Source organism: Camelus dromedarius, chromosome 10 (assembly GCF_036321535.1).
Source record: "Camelus dromedarius isolate mCamDro1 chromosome 10, mCamDro1.pat, whole genome shotgun sequence".
Classification (NCBI taxonomy): Eukaryota; Metazoa; Chordata; class Mammalia; order Artiodactyla; family Camelidae; genus Camelus; species Camelus dromedarius.
The window spans coordinates 72034817-72048730 of NC_087445.1; the positions used below are offsets into that span (position 1 = coordinate 72034817).

The window sequence follows — 13914 nt, forward strand, 5'->3', positions numbered from 1 at the left end:
CATTAGTCTTTTCCAGGAGTCAGTTTTTGGCTTTGATATTCCCTTTGTATTTTTCTCTTTTATTAATTTCTTCTCTTAATGTCATATTCTCCTTCCTTCTGTTTCTTTGGAGTTATTCTGTAATTTCTAAATTTTTATTTTGGACACTTTGCTCAAGACTGCAGCCTTTCTACTTATTCTAAAACACACCCTTAAGGCCATGCATGTCCCTTGTTTATTGTGAGTCCAGCAGGACACTAAGAATCTGTTTCATGCTAGATCTAGTTGTCTGGCAGAGGGAGGGCCCTTAAGACTGTCCAGACTTCTGTTCACCAGGATTGCTTTTCAAGTGGATACTCCCCAAGGTCCCCATGGGCCACAGGAAGACCGGGCTCCCCTCCCTGCCTGCCCTTCGGAGCAGCAACCGCTCCTCTACAGCACTCCCATCCCTGCCCTCCAGCAAGGGCTGATCCTGACCATCCCTTGCCTTTCTTGGCAGTAGCCTCACTCCAGTCCACAAGCTCTAAGATCAGAAGTCAGCCCCTCACCTTCCCCAGCAAGTCCCCAAAATAGCCCTCACTGGGCAGGAGCTGGAGGAAGCAGCTCCCTTTCAGCCCTACTCCTAGTGGGGATAATTAATAGATGAAATGGAGGGGCTCTGGTCAGAGAAAGAAGGGACCCTGAGGCCCTTGAATACCAGTAAGGCCCTCCGGCGGGCCTCTTTCCCATCACTCCTAATACAACACACACTTGGCGGGAACACTTGGCGTGCACTGGGAGACTATGGGAACCCTTAGCCATGCAGGAAGGGGGCCATCTGGAGGCAGGAAGAGGCACAGACTCTGGGAGATGGGCAAGGTTCCCACACTCCAGCCACAGCACCACAGCACCTGCCAGGGCACCCAGGAACCCTGCCTGGGACAGAGCTGAGCCCTGGCACTCCTCCACCCAGAGACGCTAGGGGCTCTGAGCACCCAGCTGCCGCTGCCGCTGCCTACAGAGACCAGACTGCCAGGGTCCAGAGCCCTTCCTGAATGAACCCAAAAGTCCCTTTGTGAGCAGGTCTGCGGTGTGGATGGCTCAGGACAGGTAGGGCCTGGGGTGTGAGGAGAACGGGTCTATATGGGACAAGAAGACTATGGTATGCTGAAAAATGGCCCCCCCAAAAGGTATTCATGTCCAAATTCCTGGAACTTGCAAATGTAAATGTGATTAAGTTAAAGATTTTTTTCATTACTACTTTAAAAAATTATATAACAGTTAATGTCCTAACGCCTGATTTTTAAGGTGTACAAATTAAATGTGTGTGTTACTGTCTTCAAAAACAAACGAAACAAGCTGTTTTTTCCATTGGTATGGCCCTGATTTTTTCCTTTCCTGCAGATTGACAATATGCTAATTCCTGGTTCACAATATGATGGAGTGCATTCTGTTTTCAACTTTCTAAAATAATAAGACTATTTTCACAACTCACCAATATTTGAATCGTGAAAGACTGGTGTTCTAACCTGACGATTGGCTTTTTCCTTCTCCTTTCCATCTTTCCTTCCTTCTTTGCCTTTTAAATAAATGGGGGTTTTGACATGAGATCATCCCAGATTATCCAAGTGGGCCCTAAATGTCATCACGAGTGTGCTTATAAGAGGGAGGCAGAGAGAGACTCTGCACACAGAGGAGAGGGCCAGGTGAAGACAGGCAGGGATTGGAGTGAAGGGGCCACAAGCTCATGAGTGCCGGCAGCCAACAGGATCTGGAAGGGGTAAGGGATAGTCCCCTGGTGCCCCCGGAGATTTGATTTCCACACAGTGAACTTCTGATTTTGGACTTCTGGTCTTTGGAATGTGTTGTTTTAAGCCAAAAGGTTTATGGTAATTTTTTGTAGTAATTTGATGATTTGGGAAATTCTCAGTCTATCCAGACTGCAGAAGATGCTAAAAGTATGCAGTTCACTGTTAGGAAAAGCCCAGGACCTAGGACGTGGGGAAGAGGTGGCCCAGGACAGGGAGACCCAGTGGTGTGGGGAGGTGGTGGTCTCAGTGCATTCGGGCTGCTGTAACACAATACCATAGACTGTGAGGCTTATAAACAGAAATTTAATTCTTACAATTCAGGAGTCAGGGAAGTCCAAGATTAAGGCATAAGCAGATTCAGTGCCTGGTGAGGGCCCACTTCCTGGTTCACAGACGGCTGTCTTCTCGCTGTTTCTGCACATGCTAGAAGGGGTGAGGGAGCTCTCTGGGGTTTCTTAAGGGCACTCATCCCATTTATGAGGGCTGGACCCTAATGACCTAATCACCCCAAAGTGCCCCAACCCCCACACTCCTAATACCATTGCATTGGGTGTTAGGATTTCAACATGAATTTTGGAGGGATATAAACATTCAGTTATAACTGTGTCCCAGGACTGGGGGACCCAGGAATGGGGATAGAAACCAAGGAGCCGTGGGCCACTCCAATCCCGGCACACTCCGGCTGGCCCCTAGGGAGGGCACTTGGGCTGCACGGACCCTGGGGAAGCCAGTGCCCAACTAAGCCCGAGGGACTCTGGGCCCAGAGGGGCACACAGACCTTTGCCCTGCGCCCCTCCACAGAGGGTTCCCACCCCTGAGGTGATTCTGAATCATGAGAAGGAGGAAGAGCCCAGCCCAAGGTCCCCCAAAACTCACACTCCCCCCAGACCCCTACCAGGTACCCCTGAGAATTAGACTACAGAGGGGCCATGGCCAGGCCAAGGCCAAGGCCTCAGTGAGCGTTCTCAGGGTTTCATTCTCCTCTGCTCCCTGCACCACCCTCCCTGGCCCCTCGCCCCACTGTCCACTGGCCCAGGTTGGCCCCTTCTCCTTATGGAAGTGAACATGCTGTCCCTTTGGAGCCTGAATTTGTCCTCACTGTCACAGTCTTACAATGGCAAGAGTAGGACAGAACTGGGAGGAGCAGGTCTTGTCCAGTGCCAGGGCCACGCCAGGCACAGGCCTATGATAGAGGTAGCCCTGCGCAGCTCCACGGGAGCCCAGCATCCGCCCACCGCCTGCGGGATGCCTGGTGCCCACCGCAGACCCTGCTCAGAGCAGTGGCCTCCAGTCCCCTGGCCCCCTTGTGGCCGTGATAGGCCCTCTCGCCTGCATGGGAGTCCAGGCCCCAGAGTGAAAGGCAAGAGCACCCATCAAAGACGCATGCGTGGGCCGGAGACCCGAGGATCAGAACCAGGATGTGGCCCTGGGCCCAGACCTCATAGGTCTCCAACCCGGTAGACCCCAAGGATTTCCTCAGAGGGAGGAATCCAGTGGGTATATTGTGAGGGCTGTCAGGAGGGGCTGCCTTTCCAAGCTTTCCCACCAGTTAGGTGGAAAGAAGAGGAGACAGGAGATCCTCTAGTGAGCCCTGGCTAAGAGATGAGAGATGGGGAATGAAAGCTGTTTCTGGAAACTCGAGACTCAAGTCAAGTCTCTGGAGGAACAGGCACCTCACACTAACCAGTTCTTCCTCCTCCTGGGTGTTTGGACCCACAGTGGCCAAGGAGGGACCGTCGGTAGGCACCAAGAGTTCCTGCTTCCTTGACTGGCCTCCTGGGGGCACCTCGCCTTACAGGCTGCACCCAGGCGTGGCCCTGGCTCCGAGGAGCATAACTGCCCCTGTCCTGCCATTCAAGCAGAGGAGAGAGGGCTGCTGCTTTTGCCCCAAACATCCGGGGCTGGGCTAAACACTGCTCACAAGCTTCCAGAAACAAATCCAGGGGGTTAGACTGGATTCCTGAGATGCAAAAACTGTCAAGAGAGCATTTGGCTGACTTCCTGATTGGATTAGACCAGGGGATGGGGCGTAGGTCACTCTGTGAGAGGTCAGGCCACCGTGGTTCCTCCCGGGCATGTGGAGGGTGCCAGAGACAGGTTCGGAACACCCAGAGTTCTCTGGCTTCTTGCCACAGGGACAGCCAGGTGTGGATGTTTTCAAGTTCCTGCCATTGCTAAGGTGATTCAGCAGGACTTGGAAGGTCCAGCCCTGGCTTCTCCCAAGATGGCCTTGGCCCCAAGACTTCCATGTGAGTAGTGGTGGCCTCACTTGGGATGTCTGCATCTCTCAGAGGGTGGGGAGAGCTGGTAGGGGTGGCCCTGCAAGACTGAACCAGCGGCCACGGTGAGAGGGGCCAAGGGGAGGCGGAGGAATACCCAGTGTGCGCTACACGGTACCACCATGCAGTGCAGAGCTTTCTGAAGCCCCAGAGCCCAGGGGCTGCCCCCAGCTCTGGGCAGTGTGAACCCTTGAGTCCCCTCCTTGGCCAGGGACCAGGCCCAGTGGTAGGGTGGTAGGCGAGGAGTGGGGCCTCCAGTGTCCTGGCCACCTATCCTTGGGAGCAGCTCAAGTCCAAACAGGAGGTCTACACCGCAGTCCTCACTCAACTCTTCTAGTACCTAGCTCCACAGCTTCTGTGAGGCGAGTATGCGTGTTGAGCTGACCCTCCCCCGAAGCCCAGCTGGACTCTGAAGAGGGTGGGCAGAGCTTTTCACCTTGATCCCCAGCCCAGCCCACAGGACCTCTCCCTTCCTAAGGCAGACGGCAGCAAGCACCTCCAGCCGATCCTATCCTCCCCTAGTTCCAGACAGCCCAACACCCACCTCTTCTTGTTGGCTGGGACTGGCCACAGCTTGGCCTGACCTCTGCTCCAGCTGTGGCCATGACCATCCTTGGGCCCCCCACGAGGTCTGGTTGGGACACTGCACACTGCTAAGACTCAAATCCCTGGACAGACCTCATTTCCTTCCCTCTTCCCTCTGCTCCTGGACCAGCCCAACCCCCAAGGCTGGACCAGGAGAGAAGGCAGGAGGCAGCCAGGTGAGGAGGGGGTGATGACATGGTCATCGTCAGGTATCAGCTGAGGCCACGGCCACATGGAGATAAGGACAGAGAGACAGAGACAAGGCCAGTGGGTCTGAGACAAGCCTGGAGCCAGCACAGAGAGAAAAAATGGATCCTGCATGGGTTCGGTCAGAAACTCAGGGGTGATCTGAGGTAGAGACCTCGACGTGTGTGCACTGCTGCATGGCCTAGCAGGATCTGCGTGCAGCTCTCTTTGTAGAGGGGGAATCTGGGGCAGGGGGTGGGGGCAGGGTGTGGACAGAGATTTACAAGCACCTAGAGGAGGCAGGATTCAAACGGGCCCCTAGGCTGGGCAGCTGGGCCATCTCCCCTCCTGAACCCCAGCCTGGTTTTCCCATGCTACAGACTCGGCCCAGACCTCCATCCCCAATTCACACCAGGGGCATTGGCTACCCTGCCTTTTAGAATCTAGAATATTCCCTCCAGGGTACTGCCCCTCTTTCACCCAAAATTCTTGAAGTCTCCATCCATCAGTCTCCCCGATACCCAGCAGTCACCGCAGACTTAAGGATACCTTTTAAGGTCAAAGAGAAGCAGGGGTGGAGGCCCTGGGGCTGTGAGCACAGATGAGAGGGGTGGGGGGTGGCCACTGGCTCCTCTGGAGGGCATGGGCTTTGGTGGCAACAACCCTGAAGAAGCTTTGCTCATCTCTACTTCCTTCAATTTCATCACCCAGACGGGCCAGCAGGGCAGGGCCTGAGGGGGCAGGGTTCCTGTGGGGGGCCTCTCTGCCTCAGGAGGGTGTGTTCTACCCACCAGCTCAGGACCCCTCCAAAATGCCTTCCCTCAGGGCCCACTGCCTCAGAGCCTAGGCTGGGGGACTTGATTTCCAAGCAGCAGGTGGGTAGAGCCAGTAAGGTCCCTGTCAGTGTCATCTGAGGCCAACAGACCCTCAGTTGAGCCACAGGACAGGTGTCCAGACAGCCTCGGCCCTCATGATGAGCTATCTGTGAGACACTGCCTGGGGACTGGGACCCATCACTGCCTCCCAAGGATGGCCAGGCCCCCAGTGAGGAAATCGCCTCCCTCCAAGGACAAAGGGATCCCAGGCCCAGGCTGCTTCTGGGGTCCCTGGCCCAAGGCTGTGGCCAGAGACAGCAGATAGCCTCAAGGACCTCTCAGAGAAAAGGCCAAGTCCTTGCACTCCCTGTGACCCAAAGCACCTGGTGTCCAGAGCAGTAGCGTGGACAGCCCACCTTCAGATCCCAGCCCCCAGCCCACCTCACCCAGCGCAGATGCCTGCCTCCCTCTGCCCCCACCAGCGTGGCGCTGGGACTGCAGCCTCGCTCTGCTTTGCTGAGCATCCACATGTGGTTCTCATGCCTTGGGGTCTCTGTCCACTGGGCTCACAGCAAGGGCCGAGTCCTTTAGGGGCTGGCTGCGATCTGAGTCCATTTCCGCACGTGGGGCATGCAGTGAGGGGGAGAGGCCGACTCTTAGGTCAGCCCCTGGCCTGGTGCCCGGCCCCTGGGAGGGCCAGGATCTGGGCTCTGAGAACAGGGCACACACCACACCATCCTTCTCTGTTAGAAATGTTCCCTCTCAGCTGTCCCACCCTTCCCTGTCCCTTCTGAGAACCGGGAAACAGCATACAGGCAGCAATTCTGTTTTCACTGGGTGTGGGAAGAGGGGGGGGGTCTCACCACACATACCCCACCCTGGGCTTGGGTTGATCAGGGGCTCCTGGAAGCCAGAGATGACGGCTTGTCCCAACCAGGACCACTAACCACATACAGAGCCAACCAGAGTGAAGGGAAGGGGCACAGAGAGTGTGGAGAGAGGTGCGGAGCTCTGGAGAACGTCCCCTCCTGACCCTCTTGGCCTGCTGCCGCTGGTCTTGCACAATCCTGACCAGCGGGGAAAGGGGCAAAAATCTTGCCAAGTGTTTCAGCAGGAGAGCTGGCAGTTGCCTCACCCTTCCTGGATTTGGCAAAATATGACTCACTCCATCCAGGGTGGGTCACTGGTCAGGTGGATCATAAATAGGGTCCCCAGGCAGCCTCCTCACTTATCTCCTCTTCCTTCAGCTGCTGTCTGGAGCGCCAGCCTCCTCAGCCCTGAAATCATGCCCCTAGGTCTCCTGTGGCTGGGCCTTACCCTGCTGGGGGCCCTGCAGACCCAGGCCCAGGACTCCACCCAAAAACTGATCCCGGCCCCACCTCTGCTCAGGGTCCCGTTGCAGCCCGACTTCCAGGACGACCAGGTAAGAGGCCTGGAGGGACAACAGCAGGGTGGGCCCCGGGGAAGAGTGTGAGCATAAGAGAGGAGAGGCAAGTTAGGGCAGGATGCCCAGCCTGCCCTGGGGCCCCCTGATGGAAGCCACGCCCCATAGCCCCACTCCCACCCCGACCTTGCTGACCAGAGGACCACCTGGACAGACTCTCCCATAATCCCCGCTGTCTGTATATGGCCGGAACATCTTCAGTTCCTCTGCATGATGAGGAAACTAGGGCACAAGGAGGCCAGCTGGCCACGTGCCTAGAGTCACCCCATCCCTGCCATCCTCCAGACTCCCTCCTGGCCTGGCCGTCTCCAGCTCCCACCAGCTTCATCAGTGCAGGTCCAGCCCAGGCCTGAATGCCCAGTACCAGGCTGTGCTGCCTTGTTAGAGGGGCTCCTGGTTCAGGGCAAGCTGCCCAGAGGAGCCTGCAGGGACAGAGCAGTAGGGGGGACCCCTAGGGATGTTTGTGGGCACTATCTATTATCAGCCCCCCTGCAGTTCCAGGGTAAGTGGTATGTCATAGGCCTGGCAGGGAATGCAGTTAATAAGGAAGAAGAAGGCGAGTTTAAGATGTACACCACCACCTACCAGCTGAAAGAAGACCAAAGCTACAATGTCACCTCCACCTTGCTCAGGTGAGAGCTGCCACCTCCTTGGGGAATGTGGAGGAGATCTGGGGGGCTACCCAAGAGTCTAGAGGCAGACTGATGTCACAGCCCAGGGCTGACTGAAGCTGAGACCTAGTCATTCATCCTACTGCTCAGCACTGGATACATATTTATTTATTTATTTCTTCCTTCCTTCATTAGATTAGCATTTACTGGTCACTTCAGTACAGACAGACAGTGGTGGGGATGGACACAGTCATCAGAAAACAAGATAAAGAGAGGAGGGGTGTCCTGGATGGGGAGGATGGTCTCCAAATCCAGCCTAGAACCCCATCCAGGGCTTCACTGAGGGCTTACAAGGACGTAGCCTCTGGACTGGGCCTTGAAGGCAGGGGTTCTGAGTGGGAGAGAACCACTCCTTCAGGAAGCAGCAAGCTGTCATGTGGCTGCCCTGAGCAGGAGCTGCTGAGGGGCCTGGCAGGGGGCAGGCCCCACACTGGCAGGGGCCTCATCACCAGTACAGAAGGGATCTGGTGAAGAGTGGGTCTGAGCATGGTCCCTCTGGTGTGGTGGGGAGATAAATGGAAGGGTGCCAAGGATTGCCCAGGTCCTCTGGGTTTCTGGCTGTGGCACATGGGAGGATTGGGGCTGGGGTATATTTGTGGAGCAAGAAACAGAAGAAGGGTGGGTTTGGGGAGATCAGCTCTGGAATACCAGGGGGCAGGGAGGGACTCAAGTCAGGGTTGGCCCAGGAGCTGTGGGAATCCTTGGCATGGAGCAGACTGGAACCTTGGAGGGTGGATCCCCCAGGAGAAGTTACCGAGAGGGAAGCAGCAGAGAGAAGACAGGAGTAGGGGATAAACGTTGGGGGCATCAGGGTAGGGGGCCAGCATGGAGGGAAGGCCACCAAGGGGAGATAGCCCTGAAGAGGGAAGAACAGCGGGTGATGGAGGGAAGGTCTGAACAGGGTCAGGTGGCACAGGGCAGACAAGGCAGGGACAGCCAGGAGGAGCCTCAGAGGGGAAAACCCAGGCCCATCTAAGCTGGGTGGGGTGGGGTCTCCTGCTGTGGTGAGGGATGGGCTGTCATGGGCTGGGCTGGGCTGGACGAGGGGCATCAGAATCCAAGAGCCTCCAGCTGCAGGCCTGGCCCCCACTTCATTCAGCCCAAAGAGTCCAAGCCTGAGTCCTCCACCCGCTCACTCACCCACCCTTTGCTCCCACAGGGACCAGCGCTGTGACCACTGGATCAGAACTTTTGTCCCAAGTTTCCAGCCCGGCCAGTTCAACCTGGGCAATATTGAGCGTGAGTCCTGAGTGAGGTGGGCCCTGGGGTGGGGCTTCCAGGGAACAGGGTCCCCCCTGCCCACCCAAGATAGATGCTGTCCTGTGGGGGATCCCCTACAGATGGGCTGGGGAGAAAGGAGTGGCTCCCTCCTTCCAGCCATGGCCAGCTGACCCCTCGCCATCCACCCCACAGGCTACCCTGGAGTACAGAGCTACACCGTGCGAGTGGTGGCCACCAACTACAACCAGTTTGCCATGGTGTTCTTCAAGAAGGTTTCCAACAACAAGGAGTACTTCAAGATCACCCTTTACGGTGGGTCCTCACCTACCGTCTTGGGGACCCAGCTCCTGGTCACACTGTTGAGGGGACAGGCCCATCCCCACCCAGCCCCCAGGGTCCTCTCCAGTGCCAGCTCCGAGCCCCTGGGTGAGGGGCAGGGAGGGAGGTCCTGCAGACCCTCCATGAGGAAGGGGTCTGAGGCTTTGTTCATGCATTCAACAATGGAGTGTTTGCCGGCCACTCACTGCTTTCTTGGCCACAGGGAGGACAAAGGAGCTGACCCCTAAGCTGAAGGAGAACTTCATCCGCTTCACCAAATCCCTGGGCCTCACCGATAACCACATCATCTTCTCTGTCCCAATCGGTAATGGCCAACCGGGGAGAGGAGGAGGGGACGTGGGGACTGTCCCCCACCAGGGAAAGCAGTGGGGAGGGACTTGGTCCTCTGCTTTAGTCACTAGAGTCCCTGGAAGCCACTCTAGGTTCAGGAAGACCCTGCCCCACCCAGAGATCTGTGGGGCACTCAGGGATCTGGGCTCCAAGTGTTCTTCCCCAAAAGATGAGAATTTCAGGCCCAGGTCCAGGTTTCCCCAGTCTCACTGCCCCGGGCCACTTGCCCCTACACCCCAGGCCCTACCATCCTGGACCACCACCTCCTCACACCTCCTCGTCCTGGGCCACTATCCCCCCTTGCTTTGGGGCCTGCTCACCGCTGACTTGAAAAATGCCCTTGTCTTCAGACGACCTGGCTGGGCATGGGGCTTCAGCCAGGCCACTCAGCCTCCCCAAAGCTGAGGGGCTGCCAGGGTTCAGCAGGTAAATAGTTGCGAGGCCTGGGGGCCCGAGCAGATGTGTGGCTGGGCCTCATTCTGGAGAATGGGGGTCCACCAGGTCGGCTAGTCCTCAGGCCCTTCTCCCAATCCTCTGCTCCCCCCAGATCTGCCGTTGCTGGGCCAGGCTGGGGCCCAGAACTCTTGGGGCAGTGCAGGGGTCCTGGTGGGCAGGGGTCACATACACACACACACACACACACACACACACACACACACACACACCTGCCCATTCTGATGGGACTCTTTCCCCCACAGACCAGTGCATCGATGACGAGTGAGCATGCAGTGAGTACAGCTGCGGAGGGGGCTGATGGGAGCGAGGGTGCTGCTGGGCGGAGGTCTCAGGCCTGCCCTTGTCCCCCCATCCAGCACTGCTGTCATCACTCCCCCCCTGCCTCCCTTTCAGGTGCCTCCTGCCTCTCTCCACTCCCATCACCCTCATGTCAGCCTTTGCCAGGCCTGCTGCCCAGCTGTCCCCACCAGCCCAGACACGAGTGAGAGGAGAGAGCCAGGAGACCCTTCTCATGGCACTCCCCACCAGCTGCTCCCTGGGCCACCCTGCTGACAGAGCCCCTCCTTGCCTGCTAAATAAACACATGCTCTCGCCCCCTGTCTGTGCTTCTTGACCCCTGAGCCATCTGGGAGGAAGACCAGCAAAGGGTGGGTTCACATTAGCATCATTCCCAGACCCCCTTGCAGTCCTCAGCAAAGGATGGAGGCCACAGAAACCATGGCCAGTGGCAGCTCTCACATGTCACTGCCTCCGAGGGGTGCCTGTCCAATGACCACACCTCGTTCCACATTCTGCCATCTGAAACAGGTCCCACAGTAGAGGCCCACCCAGGGCCAGGGAGCTGGAGGGGGCTAGGAGGGCTGAGATGCTGTTACTTCCAACTCACCAGGACTCCTGTGGATGCTGGAAGAGGGCAGCCAGGGCAGGAGGGGTGCACAGTGGATGGGGCAGCAGCATGTCCAGCTTGAGGCTCTGCTAGGTAGATAAGAGTCGCCAGGAGTGGTCCCCTCCCTCTCTGCCAGCCCCTTCCGCCCCATAGGCCCAGTGCTCATTCTCTTGCTCCCACTGGTGGGTGGTAGCGTCCATGCTGACTCCATTCAGAGTGCTGTCTTCACCCACATTCCCCTCTATGATAACCTCCAGTCCACCAGGGGCAGAGCCCGGGGCAGCCAGGAGGGGAATATGCTGCCAAGAATCCAGATTCCAGAAGACTTGAGGGCTCCAGGCCTGCACCTACTGCTTGGCTGGGCCTGTGTCTGGGGCCTGACAAGCCCCTGCTCACCCACAGGCCACAGCTACAGCCTCTCCATGTCTACATCACACCCAGGAACCCCCTCCCTGGCCTCTTACTCCCTTCAAGGTCAGAAGCCAGAGGTGAGATTCTGAGGAAACCCAGGCTTCTCCACCCACATACTTGCACACCCACCCATTCACCCTTGCTGGGGGAGTGGGGAGATACTGAAGTTGTGATAATCCTGGATAATCTATCTCAGATTCTTAATGTAGTCATGTCTCTGAAGACCCCTTTTCCAAATAAGGCACCATTCACTGGTTCCAAGGATTAGGACCCAGGTATCTCTGGGGACTGTTATTCAGCCTGCTGGAGAAGGAATGACGGCAGGGCTTGTGAGATGGGGAGTGAGAGGTGAACAAGGACCCGAGAGGCAGGGCAGAAGCAAGGCACACCCCCTTCCCTCAGCGGGGATGGCTGGGGTGGGTGGCTGTTTTGTCCTGTGGTCTGGTGTGTGGGCCTTGACCACAGGAGTAGGTTCAATCTGGCTTCTGGAAGTGGAGAAGGGGCCAGCCAGGTATGGGCCTCGCCACCTGTGCCACCCAGCTTCTCATCCTCCCACCCTCACTTGGGGGTGGGATGGGGCTTTGGGTGGGCTCTCCTCTCATCTCCTCCTGCCTGCCTCCCTTTGCCCCCACTGCTAGCCCCAGGCGCCAGGCACCTGCTCAGGCCAGGAGAAGTGCCACTCCTTGCATGCTGTGGTTGGGGCCATGCAGGGTCATGCAGATGCTGCTTAGTACTCCATGGAGTCTGACTTCCAACAGGACAAGCTCAGGGACTCCCCTGTCCGGTTCCCACGATGGGATGGGAGCCCTGATGGGGAAGGGGGCACTTTCTGGGGCTGGGTTGTCTGCCTGGGAAAGAGGGGGCCTGGGCAGGGTCAATGCCTGGCAGAGGTGCAAGGAGGGCTGAGAAGGAAGGAGGGCTGGGCACCCTCCTTCGGCCAATCAGTGAGAGACTCTCCCTGGGACCATGGCATTTCACCAACCAAGACAGCAAAGCCCTGTGTCCTCTGATGGACACAGAAACACCTGTGCCTGTGTGTAGCATACAAGTGTGCAGAGGCACGGCAGAAACACAGGCCACCTACATGGATGTGCTGACATAATCCAAACACATTTATCCCTGCAAGCACAGGACACCCAAGGGAAAACAGGCATGTATTTTATCCCAGATGTGAAATCACACGTGGGATCACAGGACCTGACTCTGCATGTGAGCCCACAGAAAAGGGGAGAAACACATAGACTCCTGGGCACATGGGGACAGCCCTTCAGAGAGATAAACAGGTTCCCAGAAACACGCCACGGCAGGTACAGATACACACCACACAGACACAGCAGGTGGATGTGAACACTGATGCATGGAGCCTCACAGGGATGCGCGATGCACTTGTCCATCCATCTGAGCACCAAGATGCCCCCAGGCACACTCCCAGCACCCTCCCAGAGCCAAAGACTCATCCCTCTCCAGGAACGGCCCAGGTACTATCTGCCACCTGCTCCATCCCTGGGTACACCTTCTGAGGGGACTGGGGAGGGGAGGTGGCCAGCCACAGGTGCTGAGGAGGAAGTGGAGGCTTGGCTGGAGAGGAGCAGCTTGGGGAATGAGGGTGGAAGGAGGACTGTAAGGGAACCCTTACAGTCCAGGAGGGTCACCTGACCTGGGTGAGGGGCTGTTCACTGCAGTTCTTCCCCCACCAGTTCAGTGTGGGCCTCATCTCACCTCCATTCAACCTGGTTCAGGGAGAAGGCAGGGAGGGCTGCCGTTATGCACGTCAGTGGTGGCTCAGATTGCAGGACTCAACTGCACCTCCACGTTCCTCAGGTGAAATGGTAAGGCAGCTTCTGGGACAGAGAGAATCTCTTCTCATTGACATTGCTGAGGAACATACCTGACCCCCGCCGGGAAGATGGCTTGCCCTAGCAAGCCACCAGTGTGAGACCAGGACCTGGCTGCAGCCGCCATGGATCCTCCTAGCAGCTTCCAGTAAGTGAGTCCCAGTAAGTGAGCCCCTATACCCTGGACATGACTTAGCTGTACCCCAGGCCAAGATCACATCTCTGGGTCCCCCTCAGGAGCGACACTTTCTGGCTGGGTGACTCTGGGCAGGCCTTCCTTTCCCAGCTGGTAAAAAAGAGTGGGGTATGATGATAGCTGGGCAGACTTTATCCTGAAGCTTCCGTGAGTAACAGCCACAAGCTGCACTCTGCTGACCGTGACTCTTAAGAAGGCTGAGTGGATATCTTCCCTATACATTGGGGACCTTAGAAACTGCACGTCTCAGATTTCGCCCACGCGGAGGCGCTGGCTAGCTTACCCGCAGGTCCCCAACAGCAGGAAGAGGCAGAGCAGAGTAGAAGGGTCCCAGGCTGCCCTGCCCCTCTGCCGGGCTCGCTCGCCCTAACTGAGGGCGAAGCCGCCACTACCTAAGATTCTCGGCCAGCAGCCCTGGGAAGGCCCCAACCGGCGGCCTGGAGAAGGCCGGGCCCGAATCAGGCGGAAGCGGGCGGAGCTCGACTGTGAGG

At 57.3% G+C, this 13914-nt stretch overlaps 1 protein-coding gene and 1 long non-coding RNA gene across 3 annotated transcripts; one reads left to right on the forward strand and one right to left on the reverse strand.

Moving 5' to 3' along the window:
* Positions 1–2052: 2052 nt before the first annotated feature.
* On the reverse strand, positions 2053–13891 carry LOC105092584 (uncharacterized). Of its 2 annotated transcripts, none has more exons than XR_837467.3 (4): positions 13707–13891; positions 13112–13233; positions 10982–11067; positions 2053–2192 (listed from the first exon to the last, which is right to left on the reverse strand). It is a non-coding gene; the product is annotated as an uncharacterized LOC105092584 (long non-coding RNA). The 2 variants fall into 2 exon arrangements; XR_004136391.2 differs by having other exon boundaries at positions 10982–11070.
* Positions 6826–10688, forward strand: LCN2 (lipocalin 2). Its single transcript, XM_031450573.2, has 7 exons — positions 6826–7057; positions 7574–7710; positions 8909–8988; positions 9163–9282; positions 9512–9613; positions 10338–10367; positions 10489–10688. Exons 1-6 carry the CDS (start codon positions 6920–6922, stop codon positions 10358–10360), a joined length of 600 nt encoding a protein of 199 aa, XP_031306433.1. The 5' UTR covers positions 6826–6919; the 3' UTR covers positions 10361–10367; positions 10489–10688.
* Positions 13892–13914: the final 23 nt, after the last annotated feature.

Bases quoted from the DNA above. Each gene is read 5' to 3' on its own strand.
- LCN2 (XM_031450573.2), top strand. From the start codon at position 6,920: ATGCCCCTAGGTCTCCTGTGGCTGGGCCTTACCCTGCTGGGGGCCCTG. The intron at 7,058-7,573 runs GTAAGAGGCCTG...GCCCCCCTGCAG, and splicing joins CCGACTTCCAGGACGACCAG to TTCCAGGGTAAGTGGTATGT. The intron at 7,711-8,908 runs GTGAGAGCTGCC...TTGCTCCCACAG, and splicing joins GTCACCTCCACCTTGCTCAG to GGACCAGCGCTGTGACCACT.